Source organism: Dryas octopetala, chromosome 1 (genome assembly GCF_963921425.1).
Source record: "Dryas octopetala chromosome 1, drDryOcto1.1, whole genome shotgun sequence".
In the NCBI taxonomy this organism is placed as follows: domain Eukaryota; kingdom Viridiplantae; phylum Streptophyta; class Magnoliopsida; order Rosales; family Rosaceae; genus Dryas; species Dryas octopetala.
This window is the reverse complement of record NC_141366.1, coordinates 12,966,078-12,992,289: the sequence shown is the minus strand read 5'-3', so window position 1 is coordinate 12,992,289 and position 26,212 is coordinate 12,966,078. Positions and strand designations below refer to the sequence as shown.

Below are 26,212 nucleotides of genomic sequence, written 5' to 3'. Positions count from 1 at the left end.
TGTATCACAACTTCACTAACCTCAAGTAATGCTCTTGCAAATGTGGTAAGCTAGAAAATGTGGGATGCTCTTTGTAATGAAGCTGCATTACCACTTAGATCCAGAACCTTAAGCATAGGAACTGCTTGAAATTCATCCAATGGAATCTACAAGTCAAGCAAATCAGGAGGGCAGTCAAATATGTTAATTTAATGTACATTGTTGGCCCATCCCTTGAAAACTTAAATCTTTTGAGATACAATGTTAGTTTAACATGGTATTAGAGCTTTGGTTTCGAGAAGTCATGGTGCAAAACCTCTTATCCCCATTCTTCAATTACTATGTAGTGCGGGATGGGGTATCACATATATGTTACTATTGTAGCATACACACAGACACACCCACAAGAATTAGTATCTACAGTTCAGCATAAGTGTAGGCTTCAACTTTTTTTTTTTTTACCACAAGGCTTCTACTCTATTCAGATATAACAAAAAAGAATCCAGAAAGATCATCATAATGTGGAACTCACAAGAAGTGATTTGATCCTTCTCCATGTAAAATTAATCTCATGAAAATTACCAATTTTTCCAAGTGCTTAACTTTCACACAATTATAGAATGTAGAGTGTCTTGATACCAAAAAAAAAAAAACAAAAGTTGCATTAGCAATCCCACTATTCTATACCAAGCATATCATAGATCATTTTTACATAAAGAATAAAGAGTGACTTGAACCAAACAGTGGTTAGGCAGTAGTCAAATTGTTTATTAATTGAAATAGTTCCAACAATTGAATGTACAATCTAACAAATCAACACCAAGTGGAAGAAAATCATGAAAGCATGTGAAATGCAGAATTATATTTGTCATGGACCACATCCCTTGTGTGTTTCTCATTAAAACTCTTAACATATTATTGATGTTGATATATTAACAAGTCAAGAAAAAGACTATCGTACTGGTTACATATGTTTACCTGTCTTAATGGATTATTGTCCAGCTCCAAACACGAAAGATTAGGAAGTGACCTTAAAATTGCACCTGGCCAGTCTTTAATCTTGTTCCTGGATAAAACTAAAGTCTGCGCATTTGGATAATTATAAGATGAATTAACATACGGTCACTGAGTTAAACAAAAAATAAAGAAATGAGTCCAGTGAGTCAGTAGACAGCAATACCCAATCAACTTGGCCCCCAGAGAATGACTATTTTATTCCTTAAGAGTACTTAAAAAGGAGAAAAAAATTATCAACTTATGGATGGCTTGGATCAGAAGCAGTATGGCATAATTTTTTCAGAACTGAATAGTAATTTGGATACTTGATGCAGCCACCATTACCATAGTTGTTTAACATCAAAGCAACTGGAGTTCACAATGCATGACTAATAAGAAGAATTAACACTAGTCCCAAACAGAAACCTAAGAGATAGGGTGTATTTGGGAGTGCTTCTGGCAGCAAAGGCGCTTCCATTTAACCAAAAGAGAATTTGGTCGTGTTTGGCTGAAATAGACAAAAGTGCTTTTTCGGGCTAGAGTTACACTTTTAATGCTTCATGGAAAAACACCTGATAGCTACTTCTTCAGTAATCACTTGCAGGTGAACATGTAAGAAGCAACTGGGTTTTTAATGACATTTTTAATGTGCTTTAAATTAGTTCTAACGAAAGTGCTATTTAGTAAAAGAGCTTCATACAGAACCACTTCCAAACATTTCTTCATGATTTCAATTCAAACCTTTTCCCTTTTCTTGCAATGTATTTCTCCTAACCTTTTCCACCATTTAGCCTTACCCTAGACACCCATAAACCTTCATACATTAGGCCACAACCAAATTTCAATGTAGCACTAAAACTCAATGAACTTGCATCAACCGATCAAACAAAAACCACCAAACAGACATAGCACTTTGCTATACCATTTTTCTTTTCTATTGAGCAGACAGAGGATAAGTACAAAGATGTTTACCTGGAGTTGGACACATGACGAAAGTCAACTGGCAGCTCTTGGATGGAATTCCAAGAAAGATCAACTTTTATGACCTCACCCGATTCCCATACTTGTGATGGGACAGAACTCAAGCCCGTCCCTTCCAAAGAAAGTTCCTGAAATTAAAAACCATTTTTATGTGCAAAAATTCCTGAATAAAAAAGAAAGACTAAAATGAAAGATAAATTCTGAGCTCTGCACTAGAATAATCGAGATCACCCCAATCGACATGTGAAGGTATTAAAAGATCATTCTTACAAGAGTACCTTTGAGGTGATAGACAATGGAGCTGCCATGGCAATTACATCCTCTTTTTTTGTAGTTGTTGCTTCAGCATCTACATAAGAATCTTGAATTAAATTATTTAAGACAGTAGTTGGTTGAAAACTGTAATTCGTGGTCTGTCTTTGGAACTTTTACGATACTAAGGAAAAGTACAGAATTTGCATGTTAGAAAGGCAAAAGAAAAACGGTCGTGCATAAATAGTCGAAAGAGTGTACCTTCATTTTCAGAAAGTCTACTTCGAAGAAACCTCAATAAAGCAGGTGTCAGTCCAGAAACCAATGAGCTGCGAGAGGAAAATATTGGTTGGCTATATACTTACTCAAAAGAAGCATTTAATCAAAAAGGGCCAACAAAATGTTTCTCACCTTCAAAGCGTTCGTAAAGGATTTCCAGTAAGCAAAAGTTTTCGCAGGGTAGTCATCTTGCCTAAACAAAGAATAACAATTAAGAATGTTTAATATCAATCAACCATGTCAACTATAATTTTGTATTTTTTAAATGCTTACATAAGAGCTTTGTTGAGTTAAATATAAACAAACACTTCAAAGTTTAGTCCATCATTTCATTTGCCTACCCACCCCTATCCCACCACACCTGTGGGAAATATAGCTAACACTAGTTGGAACTTGTGCCACTAGACAAGAAATACTTTAAAAGCAGGAACTATTGGTCTTGCAAAAGTGAATTAAGACATAGTGATCTTCTCAAAAATATATAGGGCTCATCCATACTTTAACAAACTGTTTTCCAATTGGGACATCAAGAGTAGAATTCTAGTCCCTTCATATGACCCAAACTGTGAAACACACAACAAGAGGTTTTTAGAGCATCACAAACCCTACAGGATTTTGGAATTTCTATGAAGATATACCATATATAATTTATACAACCCTACAATTAGCAAACCTTACCCAATTCAGAAGGCAATCCAGACAATGAATTGTTTGAAAGATTCAACATCGAAAGACGCAATTTACATGCCTCCACTGGATACTCCTTCAACTGCATGCAAATGAAGTAGTTTGCAGACAATATAAAATTAGTTGTTCTTCCTAAATAAGTTTACATTAAATATAGCAAAGAAATAAAATGAACTTCAAGCTACCTGGTTTGATTGAAGATCTAAAGTTCCTAGACGAGAAAGAGCCCCCATCTCCACCGGTAGTGTAGACAGTGCATTATTCCTAAATTTTGATGTCAGTGCCAGATAAATTTCAAAGATACAAAAGTTATCTAAACTTAAAAGGATCATGTAACAGTGGATACCCCATATAAATCTCCGCAAGTGAACAACAACCCATTATTGAATGTGGGATTGATAAAATTTTCTGCAAAACTCGTTAACATAGACAGTAGGAAAAGTGAACAGATTAGTTCACATGATACCCAAGAAGGGTTATTTAAGGTATTTCAATTCCAAATTCACTCACTGTTCTGGTGAAGGTCAAGACGAATAAGATGAGAAAGGCTTCCAATATTTTCCGGTATTCCACTCAGCAGATTTTTTGCTGCATAGGTTCCAATAAACAAACAATGTTCAATATATCTAAAGATATGCAAGTAGAGATAAGCACCCAATTAGCAAATCTGCAGACATTACATGCATTGAGTTCTGTAAGCATGGTCCACGATCCAACAAACTTCTCAGATAGCAGGTTAGCTTGTTACCCTGGCACAGGGAGATGATAAAATTCACATTTTAGACCCCAAAGTTTATCAATTACTAACGATTTTATTTATTAAAAAAAAAAAAGTGTTAACTGAGCATCATCAAGTGCTAAAATTACGAATCTCAATCATACCTCCACATCTAGTTTCATCAATTTTGAACAGTTCGCTAGATCTTCTGGCAAGCTGGTGATAACATTATTTGATGCCTGTGAAAAGGGTATCATAACTCACTTTTTTGGTCAAAACTGGATATGATGTTAAAAAAAGAAGAGCAAGAAAAAGAAATGATGGTAGCCTTTCCTATTACACGTATTGAGTTTTATTTTACATGCATATAGATTTGGGCCAAGGACAAGAGGTTAAAAACCAACCACACTACAAGGTTGTGTAACATTGCTGTGTCAAACTTACCAACCACATGCACATCACCACATCTACAGTCAACCAAAGTAAAGCATTACCTTCAATTCTGATAGATCTGAGCGTCTTCCAAGTGAGCTTGGAAGTTCCTCAAGCTGATTGTTCGAACAATCAAATCTGGAAGGACCACACAACAACTAGATTAACCCAAAACTTGTGATATTTCCAGTCTTAGGTATTAAGTAGAAGTAATGTAAGCCTGCCCATTGGGTTTTGAGATTTAAACAAAAAAATAAAATATAAGCCAAAGACCACTAAGAACACAAAAATATACTTTGAAAGAGAACTCACTCTCCAATTGCAGCTGGAAGCTCTGAAAGTTTGTTGTGGCTGAAAGTTAGTAGAGGCAAATTTCTCAGCTCGTCTTTCAATGATTCAATCTCATTATGAACTAGAATGAGCTTCTGTAGCTCCACAGCCTGAAAACAAGCAAATGGGTCCTCCATTAGTCCGTTTGAAAAGCATTTCACTCGGCGAATTAGAAGCTGGCATTTCATGATTTAAAGGAAGAACAAAACAAATTCAAATTTACCTCCCACCACTTCTCATCTTCTCCAACTGCACGTCCCTGATAATTAAAAAAAAAAAAAAAACCCAGTTACCATATGATTCCAAATTTGATTGCGGACGAGAATTATCACGAGAAAAGATGATGATGATGGAGATGGATAATATTTTCGATCAGTGCAAATGTGCAATGGTGAGTGATTGAATTGGAGGAGTTACCTGAGAGAGCGATTTGAAAGGTTGAGCGAACGGGAGCTCCTCGCAGCTTTGATAACCCGATCCATAGAAATGCACTGTGATTGCTTTTGGATCTGCACACTCGGTCTCAGGTGCTGCTTTGTTGGTGTTGTTGCTTCTTCATTTCATCTGTTTCACGACACCAGCTTCGTAACCAGATTGGGAGATAACCGCTTCTTTTGGTTATTTGTTAAAACTTAAACATAAATTCAATTTAGACACAACTGTATATGTCATTTTTATAAAGTTCACAAATTTTAAAATATTTCAAATATACATCTAAATTGAAAAATAGACTTCCGTCTATTGATTCGTTGAGAAATCAGTTAAATGACAACTTAGACTTTTACTGACCGAGATCACTTGGCGATGTGGTGCTATCTCAGCAAACATTTCTTGCCAAATGAGCGACACGACGATACCTGTCCACCTAACTCCTAACACGGGCCCACAAATCCATCATTTCTTTCTCGCTCGTCGAACACAGGTGAAGAATTTATATTCGAATTTGGGGAAAAACGTGATGTTTTTGAAAGATTAAATGGTCAGAAAAGCGTTCGACGAGCGGGAAAGAGGTGATGGGTGTGTGAGCCTGTGTCAGGTGGACATGTGTCGCTCATTTGGCGGGAAAGGTATGCTAAATTGGCGTTACGTCGCCAATTAATCCCCGTCAATAAAAGCCAAGCTGACATTTAACTGATTTCTCAACAAATCGATGGACGGAAGTCCATTTTTCAATTTAAATAATAAATTGGGTGTATATTTAAAATATTTTAAAATTTGTAAACCCCGTTGAAATGACATATATAATTATGTGTCTAAATTGAATTTATGTCAAACTTAAAACTTAAAGTACAGTAATGTTAACTGTTACTTCAAGTCTTGAATGATCGACAAAAAAAAACTGTTAATTGGGTGCATATTCGAAATTTTTTATTAATCAATAATTATGGTGCATGATATTTGAAATCATCTACTACTTATTAGATCAAATGATCATTGACAGTGGGGATTTAGATTTGAACTTCTCCAATATTGTTGAGATAAAATTTCATTAAATAAAAAGATAATGTTAATGATACTATTATGATTTCTAAATTTTAAAACTTTCTAATTGAGTTTTAAAATTTTAATAGAGGTGTTTAGTATGGACAATGTCCTTGGATTATTGAAAGTAATGAGGGTGTATAGGATAAAGATTAGAATGAAATAGGTTTAAAGTTCGATTCCATCAAATGTAATAAAATAATATTAATTTAAAAATTAGACGAAATTAAAACAATTTTGGCCATTTAGAGGGACTGATACACACTTCTTAGAGATTTGTATGTTAGACAAATAATCTATATCTTAAGAACATTAAAAGAGATATATATATATATATATATATACTTTACTCGACTCTTGGGTATTGACAAGAAGAAAAATAAAAGTGGGACAGTGTAGAGTTTATGAGTGGGAAGTATATGAGGGGTGGGTATTAATGTTGGGTAGCACATTCAAACTTAAGACTATTTCTAACAAAATGTATAAAAATAAGTTAAATTACACTATACCAATAAGTAGTTGGTAACTTGGTATATAGTGAGTAATTGAAATTTGGGTTTAGATGGGTAGGTAAAAATGTTTTGAATTATTTAAATGCAACCGTACAAATTTACCTCACATTAGCAATAATACTAAATTTTAAGAAATAATAATATATCCATGTTAGTTAAAATAGAGAATATTACTAGAGTAAAATTTTAAAAGTAGTGAGATAAAATAGATTTTTAATTTTTTTTGCACAAATTTAGTTAGAATATAAATAAGCTGTTTGGAATTAGCCAAACTCTCATAAATTATTTGATGCACAACAGGTGAGATTTTTACAACACCCAAAAATCAAAGTGCAAATTAACGCAAAATTATTGTGTGTATCCGATACTCCGTTAAGTGGTGCAACCAATCCAACATGTAATTATATTATTGGACGATATATTTATATTAGTAGGATGTATTATTAATAACATACACCCATTATGACACGTTGCATTGATTACACCACGTGACGGTATAACGGATACACAGAATAATTTCTCCAAACTAACATCCCATATTCTTCGTCAACCAAAAAAAAAAACAAAAAAGGCTAAAGTTCAATTTAGATACTCAACTATAAGGGGTATTTCAATTGCATCAATCATTTACAAAATCATTCAAAAACATACCTCATCTAAAATCTAAATTAAAAAAAAAAAAAAAAAAAAAAGGAATTTTTCTTCCTCTTTTCCCCTCTCCACCTCCCATTCTTTCTCTCTTCCCTCTCTCCGGCCAACCCTCCCAACCCAGCCCCTCTCGACCCCACCACCACCACAACCTTCTTGACCCCAACTATAGCTCGTGAGGGGATGGCCAACACCAGGGGGACCTGCCGGTGGCCTTAGGCTGTTGGGAAATAGTCGGCCTTGTTTGGGCTGAGTTGTGCACATGGAGGGAATCGCGCGAGAAAGGAGAGGGATGGTCGGGGGGAGAGAAAAGAGCTGTGGGCTGGTGGCTGGTGGTGCTGCGCCGGCTAGGCTTGACCATAGTTGGCCTGGTCACGATCGGACTGTGCAAAGTCACGCAAGAGAGAAGGGAGACACTGTAAAAAGAAGAAAAATGAGAAAAGAGAGAGAGAGAGAGACTCGGGTAAGTGGAAGGGGAGGGTTTGGCAGGTTGTGGTGGGAGTGGGGTCGGGAGGGTTGGTCGGAGAGAGGGAATAGAGAGAGTGAGAGGTGGAGAGGTGGAGAGGGGTAAAAAAGGAAAAGAGGAAGAAAAATTCATTTTTTCAATTTAGATTTTAGATGGGGTATGTTTTTTAATGATTTTGTAAATGATTGATGCAGTTGAAATACCCCCTATAATTTAGTGTCTAAATTGAACTTTAGCCAACAAAAGATTAGAGCTGCGCCGACTGACTGGAATTGTTATCGTGCAATTTGGCCCAAGATTATTGGACCGCTCAAAAATAGAAGTTTACTGACCCCGCTAAACGCCGAAGAGATCTCGGGCTAAGATTTAACCCAACTCAGTTGGCCCAAACACAACCCAATTGACCCGGCCCATCAATCCCACCCACATATCGTCCTCTACCTCTACCGCTCTACCCCTCTCTTCGAAACCCTAATTCAGGGGTTTTACGAAAAAAGAAAACTTGGCCATTTACTTTCCATCACTTTCCCGGCAACCAAATAGACCACACAAACATGACGAAGAAGACAGAGAGGAAAGTAAACATCTCCGGCAGGCCGAAGCACGCTTTGGACGCGAATCGTACGGATGGGAAGAGCAAGATCTCGGAGTCGCGTAGTCGCGTAGTGCGGCCACGGTCCGCCGCCTCAAGATGTACAACACGAGGCCTAAGCGAGACCGCAAGGGAAAGGTCTTGAGGAACGAGTTCCAATCCGATGAGTAGCCTAACACTCGAATCCAACCCGACTGCCGCTGGTTCAGTACGTAGATACGTATAGCTACGCCGTATACATATACGTATATATTGGTATTGTTGACAAATTAGTGAGTTTCTAGTAATGATTGAATTATAATAGAGGTCCTTAGTTGCAATATACTTTAGCTAATATTGTTGTATGAGATATGAGTGTAGCAGAGCTTGTTTGAAATGCTTCATTATGGCAGTGTCGATTTTATTTGGTTGAAAAAAAAGCTGATTAATGGTTTTTTCCTCTTTGAGCTAAATTTGCTTGGTTGCTGAACAGTTTTTCACGTTCATGGAGCAAATTTCACGAAGAGCTTCAAAATCGGATGTCTAATAGATACAATGTTATTTTGAAAGAGAAGAAATTGCCGTTTTCTCTATTGAATGACCATCAGAAGGTATGGTGCTTCTGTGAAGTCTAGCATTTTGTTTATTTATTTTTTAAAATTTCAACGAAGAGCCGGAAAATCACAAATAACATTTTGAGCTAACATTTGTTGGAGCAACATAAAAAAAAATCTAGATTGTTCTTTGGGGATGCCTAATTTGATGCAGCATTCAGGCTATTGATTTTCATTTTTTATTTATGGGTGATCTTATTCACACCTTAGAAATTGCTCAAGACACGCAACTCCTAAGGAAAATCTTACCTTGCTTCTAAATTACTAATAAAGGCACGTTATCAAGAAAGCTTAAAATTTCTATAAAATTTAATAAACAAAAAAAAATTTAAAAACAGGAAAAAAGAAGATAACCATAGATTTTTATTTTTGTTTTGATGATGGCTTAGTTGTAATATGATTTGCTAATTTCATGTTTTTAATACCTGTGAAGCAAACTAGAGTCCATCTCCTCGAAAGAGAACCGTTTTCTGATACATTTGGACCTAAGACGATGAGGAAGCGTCCAAAACTCTTGGCAGCAGATTATGAGTCTTTAGCTAAGAAAGCTGATGGTTCTCATGGTAATTATTGTCTTATAAAGTTTATTCCCTTGGGTGTGCCCAGTCGTAATAAGCAATTAATTCTATTGCTTTAATTGTTTGGTCAGTAATTTGTGTATGCTTGAAATGTAGAGCATTTGTTAATGAAAAATGCAAGTGTGTATATATGTATTTAGTTTTAAAAACATTGGCCATTTTCTTATTTCAAATCTGAAATGGTTGTGCACCTAATATTATTTGCAACTCTGTAGATGTGTTCGAGCAGAAGCATGACAATGCTGCAGAAGGAAGCGAAGGGGATGGGTTTAGGGACCTTGTCCGACATACAATGTTTGAGAAGGGACAAAGTAAACGTATTTGGGTTGAGCTCTACAAAGTAATAGACTCTTCAGATGTTGTTGTCCAGGTCAGTGTTTCTCTTTTTTGTTGATTTAGAAAGTATAGTACTAATTTCAGACATGTATTATGTACCTTTTTTACAAAAATTTAATTTCAATTTAGCTGTCATCAAAGTTGTGTCTTTTTTATGGTCATCATTTGAGTTCATATTATTCATTAGTTGTATGCTGCACATAGTAACATGGTAAACAAGGATTACTTTATGCTGTAGTAATGTTTATAAGGTCAGGAGATAAAAACAGAAAAGAACTTGGGACAATGTGTTTGTCAAGGTAATTCCTGCTTCAAATGTGTAGATCTACTTCTAGTATTTGCTTCATTCACCTAGGCATCTCTTGTATAGAAGAGTTGCTTTATGAGTGGTTGGTAATTATCAAATCTTCGAAAGTTGATTTTTTATTTTATTTCTAGTATTTGCTTACTTGCCATGCTTGTCCACTTCAATACACCTAAGATCGCCTAACTGAATGTGACACTACCACCACAAGGTACAAGATGTTACCACCTAGAGAAGCATTTAAAAGAGCATTGCACGCATAAACACTTAAAAGGCTATATAGTCTTTTTTTTTAATAGGGGTGTGCAAATAGCAGTACTCCAAATAAATCAAGAAGAAAGAGAGCTTTGAGTTTGACACATGGGTTCTGGTTCAACTCGGTATCAAAGATTTTATGTGCATGAGAGGATTTGTCAAACCATTATAAAGACAGCTCATGGCTCCACTACGCTCGAGAACATTCAACGTCGTGGCCTAATAAATACTATTAACATATACATGCGTTTGTATACGGCATAAAAACAATCTTTAACGCGAGAATCAGTTTTTAATTTCTTTCTTTAATCTACAGAGGGTTTCAGAAGTTTGCATATGTAGGAGTGTTCATACATAAACATTAAGTCTTTTAATAAGAAACATCAGTTTAATTTGATGAAAATACAACGAAAAACAGAAAACGTAACGTTATGTATAAAGGCTTTAATTAAAGCATGCTATGCTGCTTGACGCGAAACATAGAATTTACTTGCATGTTTTAAAATTTTGTCTTTTTATTTTTTAATTTTTTTTATCTTTATTGTTGGATTTCCATTCAACGATTTAGAGGTAGAGCATGGTATGCATCTTCTTAATGTACTTACTGTTACTTATGTTTCTATGCTAAAATATTTATCCACTAAATATACCAACCATTAAATATATGCTAAAATATATATATATATAGAGGAGTGCTCTAAAGCTAACCAGTTAGCAAGTTAATACGAAGTTAACCATGCTTTTGGGCTCACCACATCACTAATTTCATAATCTGAACCATAAATTATTTAGGTCATATTTCAAAGATCATCATTGTAAAAAATCAACTAAATCGAAAATCGTGTAGTCATCTAATTGAGATCAAATAAATAGACGATCAATATTTTCGATAAAAGCATAGAAATAGTTGTTATTATAATCAAATGACTAAATGACTTATGATTTTAGAGATTTTTTACAGGAATGATCTTTGAAGTAGGATCTAAACAATAAACGGTTCGGATTTTAAGATTACATTGTGCAGTGGGTCCAACATGGTGGTTAGTTTTGTATTAACTTACTAATTAGTTAGTTTTAGAGCATTCTTGTATATTATATATATATATATACAGGGCCTTTTCAATAAGGGATCTCTCATTTAGTGTTAAATGAGGGATCACCCTGTGTGGCCCACACAGGTCATTTTGTGTTAATCCGAACCGTCCATTTTTTTACATCTACATTGATAGATCATCCATGCAAAAAATCAGCCAAATCGGAAATCGTTTACCCATTTGTTTAAGCGGTCAAAGTTTAAAACAAATTCCTCTATAAACACCTAAACTTTGACCACTTAATCGAACGAGTAAACGATTTTCGATTTGGCTGATTTTTTGCAGGGATGATCTATCAATGGAAATGTAAAAAATGGACGGTTCGAATTAACACAAAACGACTCATGTGGGCCCCACAAGGTGATCCCTCATTTAACACTAAATGAATGATCCCTTATTGGAAGGGCCCTATATATATATATATATATATATATATATAAAGAATTGAGGTATGCGTTTTTAGCATTTGCATTAAAATATATAATATATAATTGTTGATGTAGTTTGAGAATTAAATCCTAATTCCCACCTTCACGGCGTACAAGCAATAATTCGATGAAAGATAAATAACAAACACAGCCAAGAAAACAGAAAATAATAAACCAACAAGCACACACAATCACACCGAGATTTGTTACGAGGTTCGGCAAAATTCCTGCCTACGTCCCTGGGAGAGATCTCCGTTCTTCACTATGAGAATAATAAGTATTAAGATTACAATTGGACTAAATCACATAACCCAATCCCCAAATCCCTTGTACACCCTTTCACAAAGTGTTTCCCAAAAACCTAGATCTCTCACCCAAGATTAATTACCTAATCTTGATCTCACCAATTCTAGATTGTGTGCCTCCCAAGAATCCTAAGGACTTGCTCACTCTAATCTGATTCTCTCACATTTTTCTAAGCCCCTAAGGTCCTATTTATAACCATAGGCCTTAGATTACAATCCTAGATAAAGTAGGAAGAAAGTTAACTTTGAGTAGGAAATAAGTTTCCTTTATACACAAGGAAAACCTCAAAACTTGTCCAAAACGAAGTCCAAAACGCACCAGGAATTAATAACCTTCCAACACCTATTTGGACTCCTAACTTCATCTTAGAATACCATGGAAATCCCCCATGAACCAGGAAATCTTCAAATGCGAGCCAAATTAACAACAATAATTTCATCTACTAACTTTTTTTTAGCATACATTAATATAATTTGGAAGCTATTTGCATTAAAATAAGACAATAAATAAACTAATTGCATGCATAAAATTACCACAAGTAGAGCAATTAAGTTTCAAATATATAAAGACTTCAATTAGGCAATTCAATGCAAAGTAAACTTAAAAAAACATTTAACAATAACATTGTTTTAAAATAATCCCCAACATGGGAAACACAAATACATAGAATATATAAAACCGTTGATGGTTGCCTCCTTTCATCTTCTTCTTGAACCTCCTAGTGTGCTTGCTCTTTCACTGAAATAAACACAATAATTAATTTAATGAAGAAAATTCATAAGAAGATAAGATAGTAGAGGGAATTGAATAACAACCCAAAAAAGAAGAGGAATATTACCAGTATAAGGAAACAAGAATTTTCTTCTTAAAGTTCATATTGACCCCCTTTTCTAGAAAAAAAATTGAACAAATCCATTAGCAATCCAGGGAAGAATCCAGTCAGACCCGTGTCAATTTCCTCCAGTGTCTACAATAATTTTGACATGAAAACAAATTATATATATATTATATCGCAAAATTTACAAAAAAAAAAAAAAAAAATTAAAGTGCGATGCATACCAATGGTTGGCGTCTCGAATGGTGTCCGTGTTTCTCTCGTTGTTGATTTATGTGAACAATGACATTCCTTGCATAAGAAAGAACGCCAAAAGCATTGTTCTCATACCTTCCATATTCAAAGTTGTCATAAACTCCTTTATAATCAAATAAGTTACCGATAGTGGATTCAATAGGAACAATTCTCTTCTTCTATCGCCTAAACAGAGGTGTTCGTTTATATTTCATGGTATTAATGAATTCGACTACTCGGATGAAAGGGCTTTGTGGGCATCTGATTTTGCATCTAAGAGAATTGTGGATTTAAAATCAGATGCCCACAAAGCCCTTTCATCCGAGTAGTCGAATTCATTAATACCATGAAATATAAACGAACACCTCTGTTTAGGCGATAGAAGAAGAGAATTGTTCCTAATAAATCCACTATCGGTAACTTATTTGATTATAAAGGAGTTTATGACAACTTTGAATATGGAAGGTATGAGAACAATGCTTTTTGCGTTCTTTCTTATGCAAGGAATGTCATTGTTCATATAAATCAACAAAGAGAGAAACACGGACACCATTCGAGACGCCAACCATTGGTATGCATCGCACTTTAATTTTTTATTTTTTATTGTAAATTTTGCGATATAATATATTATATAATTTGTTTTCATGTCAAAATTATTGTAGACACTGGAGGAAATTGACGCGGGTCTATTTTTCCCTGGATTGCTAATGGATTTGTTCAATTTTTTTCTGGAAAAATGGGTCAATATGAACTTTAAGAAGGAAATTCCTGTTTCCTTATTCTGGTAATATTCCTCTTCTTTTTTGGGTTGTTATTCAATTACCTCTTCTATCTTATCTTCTTATAAATTTTCTTCATTAAATTAATTATTGTGTTTATTTCAGTGGAAGAGCAAGCGCACCAAGAGGTTCAAGAAGAAGATGAAAGGAGGCAACCATCAACGGTTTTATATATTCTATGTATTTGTGTTTCTCATGTTGGGGATTATTTTAAAACAATGTTATTGTTAAATGTTTTTTTAAGTTTACTTTGCAATGAATTGCCTAATTGAAGTTTTTATGTATTTGAAACTTAATTGCTCTACTTGTGGTAATTTTATGCATGCAATTAGTTCAGTTATTGTCTTATTTTAATGCAAATAGCTTCCAAATTATATTAAAAGTAAATGGGGAGAGAATGAAAAAAGGAGTGGGAGAGAGATAGAGATAAACGGAGAGAGAAAGAAAAAAAGGATCGGTTTGGTATAAATTGAACTTCTTTCAAATACAAAAAAAAGACCTGAATCTTAAAAGTAGTGAGAGCTCAAAATTAAACTTTAAAATCATTTACTTAATATGTATCGTACCATAGTGTTGATGCAAATTTCCGTAAAAGAGATGCAACAACTTAGAAATGATGATCTGGCTGATCAGATGCCTTGCTGGACGATGACGTGGATGTTGATTGAGATCTTCCTGCAAATGAATACAAGATCAAAGGAGATGGACCGGTGTGGTACCAGCCAAACACGCTCTGATGATGAAGTCAGTGATGTGTGTTTGGTGGTGTTTGAATGAAAGTGAGGAAGAACAGGAGATGAACTTGGGAGAATAGGAAGAATAAGGCAAATGTTCTGGGTTTATTCTCAGAAAGTCCAAGTGTGTTTTTGGTAAGCCAAAGTTTGTGCAAGTGTTTGCTTTTTTTGATTGGTCCTGGTTTTTGTGCATATAAGATGGCTTATATAAACAAAGGAAATTGTGATGAGTAAGTTACCTGCATATAAATGAATGGTGGAGAGTGGTCCACGCGTTCGGTCATGACTAGTAGCATGCACAGCCACTCACCTCCTCAGCATTCAATGCTGCATTGAATGCAAGGATGGAAGATCAGGTGGAATGCCCCAATAGTCATGGCTGTGAGCTGGAATGTCTCATCTGTCAGAGAGTCATGTCAGGTGCACTTGAGTATGGCGGTTCGTCCCAACGTGATCTTCTTTAGAATGGCGGTGGGAGGCCGAGCCGATCCGAACACATGTCCTCACGTGTAGACGTGAAACCCATGTGTGATCGGATCGGATTTAGACGAGTCGGCCAAGCCGATCAGGTAGGTAGTGCAATGATTCCCTCAAGTGAAATCCAGCCGCAACTAGGATTTGAGATGATGATCACCAAAGCCGAACCGATCCGACCTGGGAATGGAATGGACTGAGTTGATGTGGTGACGTGGAGATCCATGTTTGATCGTGATCGGTCATTGGTCCGGGCCGAGCCGAACCAATGGTTGAGATGATCAGGTGGTGACAAAATTGTCGAAACACGTCTGATCGTGATCGGTCATTGGGCCGGGCCGAGCCGAACCAATGGTTGAGATGATCAGGTGGTGACAAGATTGTCGAAGCACGCCTGATCGTGATCGGTCATTGGGCCGGGCCGAGCCGAACCAATGGTTGAGATGATCAGGTGGTGACAAGATTGTCGAAGCACGCCTGATCGTGATCGGTCATTGGGCCGGGCCGAGCCGAACCAATGGTTGAGATGATCAGGTGGTGACAAGATTGTCGAAGCACGTCTGATCGTGATCGGTCATTGGTCCGGGCCGAGCCGAACCAATGGTTGAGATGATCAGGTGGTGACAAGATTGTCGAAGCACGTCTGATCGTGATCGGTCATTGGGCCGGGCCGAGCCGAACCAATGGTTGAGGATCGGTCATTGGTCCGGGCCAAGCCGAACCAATGGTTGAGATGATCAGGTGGTGACAAGATTGTCAAAGCACGCCTGATCGTGATCGGTCATTGGTCCGGGCCGAGCCGAACCAATGGTTGAGATGTGACTGGAAAAAGATGATCTCCAGATCCAAGCCGAACTGATGGTGTCCGAAAAAGATGATCTCTCGAATTCCTGGTGGATCCCAATGTCGGTTCGGATCGGACATGGGTAACCCGGAGGTAAGAGCCGATCTCAGATGTACATGTTGTTTGGCATTTTGCTGAGCTAAGATGATGACACAGATGGCTGGGTCTGACCAAGTTGACTATTTGAAAAAGTCAGAACAAAAAATGGGACCTGGTGGGCCACGTGTTGGTTTGTGATTGACTATTGAATCCATGTGGATTTATCCACAAACACATAGTTCTGGAACCTAGCCATTACAATCTTTATTTTCTAGCCACTGCCTAGAATAATGAATATTCAAATTTAACAAATAACACTAAAGTGTTTGATATTTACAATTATGCCACCGGTTTTTCTACGAGGCCAACCCAGAATTTTCGCAAACCTCCAAAGAAACAGAAAAGCCCACATTAAACAACACCAGCCCAAATTACAAATTTACAAAATAAACAGCACCAACCCTTCCAATTTCAATGTTTTGTTTTTTTTATAGAAAATTTCAATATTTCTTTAGTTGAAAGTTGACCCAATATTAAGAACAGCAATATCTTTTCTCCCCCCCTCTTGGCCTGGGCCTTCAACTTAAACTGTAACTCAGAAGAATTAAACTATAATGCAATAAGATCGAGTTACAGTTTTAGTTGATTTGTTTTTTATGTATGTTTTATATTCCATTAGAGTTTATAGTTTGTAGTGTAGGGAAACCATAAAATTCAAATCCTTAACACCTAGTTCTTAAGCTCTAAGTCGTTACATGCATATCCTAAAATCTAGTTAACCCAACTATAATTCAAGTGAGTTAAACCATAACTAAGTGAGTATTACAGTTTAGTTGATTTATAGGTTTATTTATTTTTATATTAATTTCGTTTTGGGCTTAGAGTTTAAGTTTTTTGGTTATAAGGGTTAGAGAAACCATCAACAGTAAGAAATAAACTCATAATTTAAGTTATATCTTTATATATCCTAAATACTAATAAACCAAATCGTAGCTCAGTAAGAATTACAGTTTTGTTGATTTTTTTTATTTGTTTATATATTAATTTCATTTAGGACTTAGAGTTTAAGTTTGTTGGTCGGTCATAAGGGTAGAGAAACCCTTCAACAATAAGAATGAAACTTATAATTTTCAGTTATAAGCCCTTATATATACACACACTAATAAACCAAACTGTAACTCAGTGAGAATTAATTGTACTAATTTCCTTTTCTTTTTGAGGTCTCGTTTATCACATGTTTAGCTTTTAAATTATAATTAATTACTATTTAAGTTTTTGGAACACCAACAATTTTAAATAAACCCTAAATTTAAAAATAGAGCGAAAAACCAAAATTTAGTAAACCATAAAACAAACAAGAAGAAAAATCAAACTTTTTTCCTGGAAAATGTAAATTTAAGTCATAGAATAATTATTTTGTAGTTAGAAAGTTTGATAAGAGCGGGCCCAAAAAGAAAGTTCGATAGAAGCAAAAAAAATTGACATTTCATATATGTACATAAAGATAAAAAGATATGGTACATCTTCATTTTCTTTAACATATAAATATACCAATAAATGTTTTTTTCAATATGATAATATTATTAATAATAAAAAATGCTATGATAAATAATAAAAAATGCGGACAAACTACAATATTATATTTTAGCTAGGTAAAGTAATTAAAAAGAATAAACATATTATATTTTAGCGGACAAACAACAAAAGTCGAAACAGATTGAAAAGATAAGTTTGACTAAGCTCTGCAGTAAGTAAAATATTATAAAAGCATGGTTGAAAAATAAATAAACTAATTGCAATGGTTTACTGCTGAACCGGGGTGAATATATGTAGTGGCTTATCACTAATTTACCTTAAAAATAAACCTATATTCTGAGAAAAAAAATAACAAGCATCGATCCATAACATATCAAATAAAAAATAGCAATACTAACCTGAAGGCTTTTTGATATGGCCAATTAAGACGATTATCGATCCATTTAACAGTATTCTGGATCATCTCTTCGAAACTCTGTCGGCCAAATAGAGATTCGGTATAAATGGGATGTTGAGCCATCTCTTTCAGTTAACTACCTCCATCAGCTCACGCTTACAATTGCGATCGAACTCTGATCCAAAAGGTTTAACTTGTGTTCAGCCCTTCAAGCTGCTAGCTTTATATATTCAAATATTCAGGTAGGTAGATGCGCACTTAAGACTCCAAAACCTAGCGGTGTCTGCAGACTTCATTTCAGAAACAATTAATGCCTCTGCTGCTTCTTCATTGAACAGTCAAAAGCCTGACATGATCTGATGTACATTTGCGTAGCAATTATTTTCATTTGTAAAATTGTAAGCAGCTAGCTACCTGCTTTTTTCAGATATTTAAATCTAAAAAATTGAATAGTGAATGGCAGGTAGATGCGCGCACTTAAGTTGCTCTTAATGTGGTAGATGCACTTAAGTGAGAGAGAGAGAGAGAGAGAGAGAGAGAGAGAGAGAGAGAGAGAGAGATGAGTCCTGGACCGTATCTTGAATGTTATAGCTGCTCCTGCACCAAGGAAATCAAATATGATAATAAAGAGTAATAAAAGATTTACAGCAAAAGATCGATCATTCAAACAGTGACAGGAATAAAAGTGACAAAAGAAATGCATGGACAATGAACATTTATATATATGCTATGCAAACCTTCTTGATTTTGTCCTATGATAAATTTGGACTAACCTTCACATAACCCTCCAACAAGGACCACATGCATGCCCTTGCCATTCTGAATAACATGCTTCTAGATACTAATTGGTTTTCAAGTGTTAATTCTAAACAAAATGAACATTGCTAAGAAGCCCTATTTTATTAAGCCCCTTCAATTCAGTTGAGTCATAAACTCATAATGGCCTCTTTTAAAATAAGGATGGAATTTAACTTTTGTTTAATTAATGTAATAACTCAGGTTTTGTCAGACCTGTAGGACTCAATGAAACAGCATAAAGAATGCTATTTGTGCTCTCTGTTCTTTGATTCTAGAATTAAATGCTAGCCACCGGTTTCAAATCTAGATAGCAAGCATGATAAGTTTATGACTCTGTGCTCTCTTCCAAGTTCCAAGTTTCCAACTACTCTTTAACCTTTTTACTCGTACAGATTTTTAGCAAGGAAAACACAGGGCACATATATTCATTTTGATGGATTGGCATTTTGCATGCCCATTAAAAATGAGTGCTGCTATTTGCACACCCTAAATTTCTCTTTGCACACCCTTTCTTGAAAAAAAAAAAAAAAACTCAAGAGAAAAGACCATTTGGCCCTTCCCTCACCCACACACCCCCATCCATTTTTCTTTTTGCACACCCTCCCTAAACAGAAAAAAAAAAACACACACACCCAAAACTCACACACCCCATCCCCATCTCCCCCCCCCCCCCCCGTACACACCCCCTCCCCACCTCTCCACCATGCTGCACCACCCTCGCGCAGCACCACAACCGTGCGCCGCCCACCACCCTGCTGCACCAACCTCCCCGCGCCCACCACCATGCTGCACTACCCTCCCCGCGCGCAGCACCACCACCTTGCGCCCACCACCCTGCTGCACCACCCTCCCCGCGCGCAGCACCACCACCGTGCGCCCACCACCCTGCTGCACCACTCTCCCCGTGCCCACCACCATGCACCACCCCTCTCTCTCCTCCCTGCTGCACCACCCTCCCCGCGCCCAACCCAGCCCCGACCACCCCAGCCCTTCAGCCACCGCGCGCAGCGCCCAACCCAGCCCGACCTCCTCCCTCCCCTCCACCCAGCCCCGGCCCCACTCTCTCTCCTTCCCTCTCTCTCTTTCTCTGTTAACACACCCGCGCAGCACCTTCTGCACCACCCTGCTCGCAGCAGTACCACCACCGGACCATCCTCGCGCTCAGGCCGTTCGGTAGTCATCCGCCGAAACCGGCGGGTTCGTTCGGTAGCCATCAGTCGAAGCTGTTAGTTTCGTTCGGCAGTCATTTGCCGAAACCATTAGTTTCGTTCGATGGTTGTCTACCGAACCAACCGCAGCGACAGAGAAAGGGAGGGAAGAGAGAAGGGAGAGAGGAGAGAGAGAGAGATGGAGGAGCCGAGGAAGGGGCTTCCGGGCTGGTTGTGGTGGCTGTTTTGGGGGTGCTGTGGTGATGGTGCATGCGGAGAGAAAGGAAGATGGTGGTTAGTGGTGGCGCGCGGTGGTGGTGCTGCGAGGAAGGTGGTGCTGCGCGGTGGTTATTGGGCGAGTGGAAAGGAGAAAGGGGCTGCCGGGCTTGGAAGGAAAAAAAAACAGAGGGCTGCGTGGGTGGGTGGGTGTGGTCGGGTGAGGGAGATGAAGGGGGGTGTGTGTGGCTGGGTGTGTGTGTTTTTTTTTTGTCTGTTGATGGGGTGTGCAAAAGAGAAAAAATGGAGTTGGGGTGTGTTGGGTGAGGGTAAGTGTGTCTTTTTTTTTTATTTTTTATTGTTTTTTTACAAAAGGGTGTGCAAAAAGAAAAAAAAGGGTGTGCAAATAGCAGCACTCTTAAAAATAATCAATTAATTAAGCTCTTGCATGCCCATTAATCTCATTGAAGCAAGAGGACTTGGGGTAGGCCAGTTGGCCAAGCATGTGTACGTGCTGCCCTCTCCTCACCGGGTTTCGATTTTCCCTGTTAGTTTTGAGAGAATTGATTGCCTTTCATTAATCATACACAAGTATTATATACATCATACAATACATGTACAAGAATGAGCTTTGTTACGTACATGAGTCCTAGCTATATTAGGAATATATTTACTCTTTCGTAAATATTTAATTCCATATAGTTAATTTTCCTGTATAGAGAAGGTTTTATTATATTTGTACACATATAAATACCTCATTTATGGAGAAGAATAAATATCATTTTACTCTAAATTTAGAGTATGTTTACTTATCCGCAGTCCAAATGGAAAAAATGTGAGTAATTAACATTTGTGTGTTTACTTATATTTGGGAGTCATTCCATTCTGATTCCCCTTGTTTACTTACATATATTAAAATAGGAAAGAGTATAGGGCCCACATAAAATAAGGAATTGAATTCCTTATCTCGGAGGAATTGAATTTCATAGAGAGTCCGGATTAGAGAAAAGGGAATAGGAATCAATTTTTTCATGCCAAAACTACCCTCTTCATTTTTTAAAAAATCCAAAATTGCCCTCAACCAAATAAAACCCCAAAACCCTATCTGCCCTTGTTCGATCTATCTTCCAATTTTGATATTGTATCTACTATTCCTGATATCTTGGTGAATGCATCCTCCCTCACATTTTTTTTTCCAGTTGATGGGATATATATTGTGTATCAAATGTTTTATTTATTATTTACAAAAAATTGGGTTAGAAAAGGATTGTTGTCCATTTAACACTACATCAATATTTCCAAAGTATTCTAAATTATGACCAAAAAAAAGTATAAGAAGGTAAACTTTATTTTTAGGTATTTTAAAAATTGTGAGTATCATAAAACATGTTTAATTTTGTATAAGGGCATTTTAATTGCTCATACAAACCTAGCTAAGAACTCTCTCTCTTTTCTGCAACTCTCTTTGAGTTCTTGCTTCCCATCTCTGCTTCCAGTCATCCTCCCTTTCTTTTCCCTATCTATCTCTTTACTCCGACGATGGCTTCTTCATCAAATGTTGAGGGTGAAAGCTGGTCCAAGACACTGTCGGTTACTAAAAATAAATAAAAAATTGCTACACGTACAAATGCAAACATCTATATATATGTTCCATCATCATGCATATACGATATAGCAATAAAACAATAATATAACATAACCAATTAATGTTAATTAAGTAAAAAAAAAAAAAAAACACATGAAACACACGAAATTAATTAATTAATTAAGCTCCTGCATGCCCATTAATCTCATTGAAGCAAGAGAACTTGGGGTAGTTCATTTGGCCGAGCATGTGTGCTGCCCCTTCTCACCCGGTTTGGATCGATCCCTATGTGAGTTAATTTTGAGAGAATTGATTGCCTTTCTTTTTTTTTTTGTTTTTTTTTTGCCTTTCATTAATCATACACAAGTATATATACATATACATGTACAAGAATATGCTTTGTTACGTGAGTCCTAGCTATATTAGGAATATATTTATTTCTTTGTATTTATTCTTTTGTAAATATTTAGTTTCATATAATTATCCAATATAGAGAAGGTTTTATTGTATTTGTAGACATGTATAAATACCTCTTTTGTGGAGAAGAAGGAATAAACATCTTTTTACCCTACATAAATAGACTTTTGACGTGGTATTAGAGGCTTGGTGTCAGACTTTGGGAATTTGAGGAATTTGATCTAGGTTTGGGAATAACCCTAAACACATATATTAATGATTAATTTGTCGCCCCAGACCCAGCTCGATCTCCGCATGGATGAGTGGGTGAAGATTAAGAATGAGAAGGTGGATGGTGATAAGTCTCTGTATATACGTTATCCACGCCATCAAGGTGAGAGATTTATTATCATGCTCCTGTCAGTTTGAGTTTGATCGTGATGCTATTTATCCTTTTGGTTCAAGACTAAAATATTCGAATGCGAGAGCTGCTCCTCCAAGTCCAATAGCCAATTTCGAAAACTGGCTTCTATCAGCGGCCCTGATATTCCGGCCTTTCCAGGTGTCGGTGTCTCCGGCTCAAAAATTCTTTTCGCCGGCGGCCTGATTCCCAATGATGAAGCACCACCGTATTCTCTACACAAACGGAAGTATAGTAAAAGTGTTTATGAGTTCGAGACCAATCGAAACCTGGTCGATTCTGAGCCTTATATCAATCCCCAAAGCAGGTTTGGGGAATTCCAAGAAGAGAAGCCTCAACCCTTGGTGGTTGAGGTGGACGGTGCTCTCTATGCTCTGGCGGGTTGTCCTCAATGTCGTCGCCACCTCTTGTCTTTTGAGGTATTCTGCCCGGCAACCCAGAAATGGGTGACCATGCCGACCCTGGTATTTCCCTCTGGTTGTCACATCCCACGCCATTCACTCTTTGGTACTCTCTTCTCTTATGCAATTGTGGGCACCAAGATCTTGGTGGCGAGCGAACAAAGCCTTCTGTGGCAGGGCTTTAGTTGTAGAGTTGGAGAATGATGATGATAAGCTAATGTTTAGCTATGAATTCGAGCCTGCACAAGGTTCGGGTGTAGTAGTCTACCACATCTCCCATGCTTCTAATTGTGATCCTAAGCGCATCCATACTATGAAGCCACATCTCCCTCCTGAATTTTGTGTTACTCAAGCACACCCGTTTAGTTTTGTCCATCTAGGAGGTCCATACGTCTGCCTCGCTGTTTCCCATTTCATGGATGAGGACAAGAAAAGCAAGATGGACAAGATGCGTCTTCTGCTCTCAACATTTCACTTTTCCTTTCAGAAAAGGCCTGGTGCTCCACCAAGTCTTTTCAACGACCGTCCCCTGGGTTTTCATATTTTCGAATATGACTGGTCCCAAGAATCTGGTTCGACCAGTAATGCCGAATTGCTTGCTTGCTTTGTGCTGTAACTCAGTGTAAGCTCTTTTCCTGAAAAATCATTTTTTTAGTAGCTGAAACATAATTATTAAGCTGTTATGAAGGGCGATGCTAGGGTTGTTATGCAATCAAGAAAATCATATTTTGTGAGCAGGCCTTTAAGAATAGTAACTTGCTAGAATTTGAAAGTTGTTCAGGGAAGTGTGGTGGTTAAGTTGAGGTTTAAGTAAGTTGCTCTAGGATCAACGTTGTCGTTTTGGTTGAGGGCTTCATGCTGTTGCTCCTTCAGGAATACTTTGAAGGATTTCATTAAATGGTGGAGTTTGGTAGACTTTATAGTGTCAAGAATAAATACTAACGTGTGTGTATAAAATAATTGTGGTATACTTAATTTGAAGGAGATTTCATTAAATGGTGGAGTTTTGTGGACTTTAGACTTGAGCATGGTAGATGTGATGCTCATTCCTGTACTAGCACGCTTAGTACTGCTCTTAGATTTGGAGGATGAATACATATATAGGTAGCAAGCCGAAAACTAGCTGTATGTATGTATGCTTTCCTATGTTGTAAATGACCTTGTTGCATTTAGATGGGAAAAAGAGAGCGAAAAACAAATTCCAATTAAGTGTATGCATGTATTTCTTCTTTGTATTATCATTTTCCCTTGGACCAAAATAGGGCAGGAGGAAGTTGGGGAATACTTGAATATATTATTTGGGTTGGTTCTGGCTTGAAATAATTACTAGAAATGATGCATACCTGAATTTTTTAAGCCTTGCTTGGGAAACGTCTAGAGGGGGTTCTTTTGTTGCAGAAAAATGTCTTTTATTGTGTAAATTGATTGCAATCTAATGCTTGTTAATTTGGACCTTTTGGTATTGTTTGTCTAGCTTATTTAAATATGTATGTTTGGTTGATCATATATGTTTTTCTAAAGGCAATTAGAGGGTAGTGATCACTTGATCTATTTTATTATTAAATGAATAGACTAGTACGTGTACACATTGAGCAAGTTTTAGATTCATATATAAGTGTATAGCCAAAGAAGATGGGTTTGTATGCAATGGCTAGTTTGCTAATTCCCTTGTCCCCTGCATTTACTCAGTACTTTGCAGCAGGGAATATAATCATAAACCAAATTAAAGAAAAATATATTCTTATTTGATGTGAACTCTCATATACAATACTTGCACCAAATCTATTACAATATTTGTTTCCTTCTTTTTCTCTTTTTCAATGCAATCAAGCACATCATGCTTGTCGGAGCTTCCATTGATCCCTTTTTCCCTGCCCCACCATTCAACTTTTTCTTTTTAATCTCTATGGAATTGGGGGTACCAAGATCTTGGTCTAAAGCCCAGAAAATCCAGTTTAAGCTTTGGTCTCGCTGACTGGAAGCAAGAATGGAGAGGAGACTATTCTCTTCCATGTGTTAAGTACATGTGCTCTGGTGGACCTTTTGCCCTTCTGTGGCAGGGCGTTACTCATTTACTTGGAGGAGTATGATGATGATGATTAAACCAAGTGAACAAGCAAACTTAAACCAAGTGAAGATGCAAATTTAAACATAGCTAAAGGTTATACGAATCCAAGATGTGATTCGTTTCATTATAATTATTAAGCTGTTATGAAGGGCGATGCTAAGGTTGTTATGCAATCAAAAAAATCAAACTTTGTGAGAAGGCATTCAAGAATAGTAACTAGCTAGAATTCGAAAGTTGTTCATGGAAGTGGGGTGTTGGGGGTTGAGGTTTAAGTAAGTTGCTGCTGGGTCAACGTACGTTGTTGTTTTTGTTGAGGGGGCTTCATGTTGTGCTCCTTTGGGAGCTGGCTAATGTCTTTTAAAGTGTCTATAAAATTATTGTGGTATACTTTGTAGTATTTCATTATGGTTTTTCATTTTATTTTTCTGTTACTAATCCGGAAATTTACCTCTTATTAAATATATAATAAACTTACTTTCGTGAATGATGTTAATCAATTTTGTCTTACCATTTGCAGACCTCAAGATTCAAAGACGAAACGAAACATATATCCCAAGAGCTGATGTTAATAAGTCATGCAGTTATATCACCACCCATAGTCATTGGACAGGCAAAGGGTGAGACTTGCTTTGGAAGAAAAAGGCATTGATTACACAGGCACTTCCATGTAACAGGCAACAATATGGATGCCTCATTCTTCAAGATGAATCCGAGTGCAAAACTCCCGTTTTTCCACAACTATAAATAAATAAAAATTTGAGATTGAGTTTGGAAGCAATAATAGCTCTGTATGAGTCATAATGACATTTGAAATTTTTCAAAGAGAGATGCGCGCATTATAATAAACAATGTTAAGAGTATCTTTTGTTTAATATTTCTCTTCCAATCTAAAAGCAGTGTTTTCTTGCATGTTTTCAAAAACATGTTACTTAGAATGGACCTTGAGTGGCAGAGAAGTCATTGAATGGATGCACAAAATACAAGAATGAAACCCCAAGTTTTGTGCATGCCTTCCATCATAAACATATTGGCACCATTTTGTTGAAGAAATTTCCTTCC

The 26,212-nt window shown here is 36.8% G+C and overlaps 1 protein-coding gene and 1 pseudogene across 5 annotated transcripts; one reads left to right on the top strand and one right to left on the bottom strand.

Moving 5' to 3' along the window:
* Window positions 1-4: 4 nt before the first annotated feature.
* LOC147298062 (plant intracellular Ras-group-related LRR protein 6-like) lies at window positions 5-7,657 on the bottom strand (annotated as a pseudogene). The gene is made up of 17 exons (XR_015122294.1): window positions 7,500-7,657; window positions 5,072-5,207; window positions 4,878-4,913; window positions 4,637-4,764; window positions 4,387-4,462; window positions 4,057-4,131; window positions 3,855-3,923; window positions 3,685-3,762; window positions 3,521-3,590; window positions 3,360-3,438; window positions 3,166-3,256; window positions 2,620-2,680; window positions 2,470-2,537; window positions 2,235-2,305; window positions 1,948-2,084; window positions 958-1,062; window positions 5-146 (listed from the first exon to the last, which is right to left on the bottom strand). The product of XR_015122294.1 is annotated as a plant intracellular Ras-group-related LRR protein 6-like (transcript).
* A 575-nt stretch (window positions 7,658-8,232) lies between these two features.
* On the top strand, window positions 8,233-25,877 carry LOC147298061 (nuclear/nucleolar GTPase 2-like). 4 transcript variants are annotated; one of them, XM_086229632.1, is made up of 5 exons: window positions 8,233-8,562; window positions 8,827-8,944; window positions 9,381-9,510; window positions 9,741-9,895; window positions 25,671-25,877. In XM_086229632.1, the coding sequence occupies exons 2-5, from the start codon at window positions 8,873-8,875 to the stop codon at window positions 25,800-25,802; spliced, it is 489 nt and encodes a 162-aa protein (XP_086085758.1). In that variant the 5' UTR covers window positions 8,233-8,562; window positions 8,827-8,872; the 3' UTR covers window positions 25,803-25,877. The 4 variants fall into 4 exon arrangements, with proteins under 4 accessions (XP_086085758.1, XP_086085756.1, XP_086085757.1 ...); XM_086229630.1 differs by having other exon boundaries at window positions 8,233-8,609; XM_086229631.1 differs by having other exon boundaries at window positions 8,233-8,626.
* The last annotated feature ends 335 nt before the right edge of the window (window positions 25,878-26,212 follow it).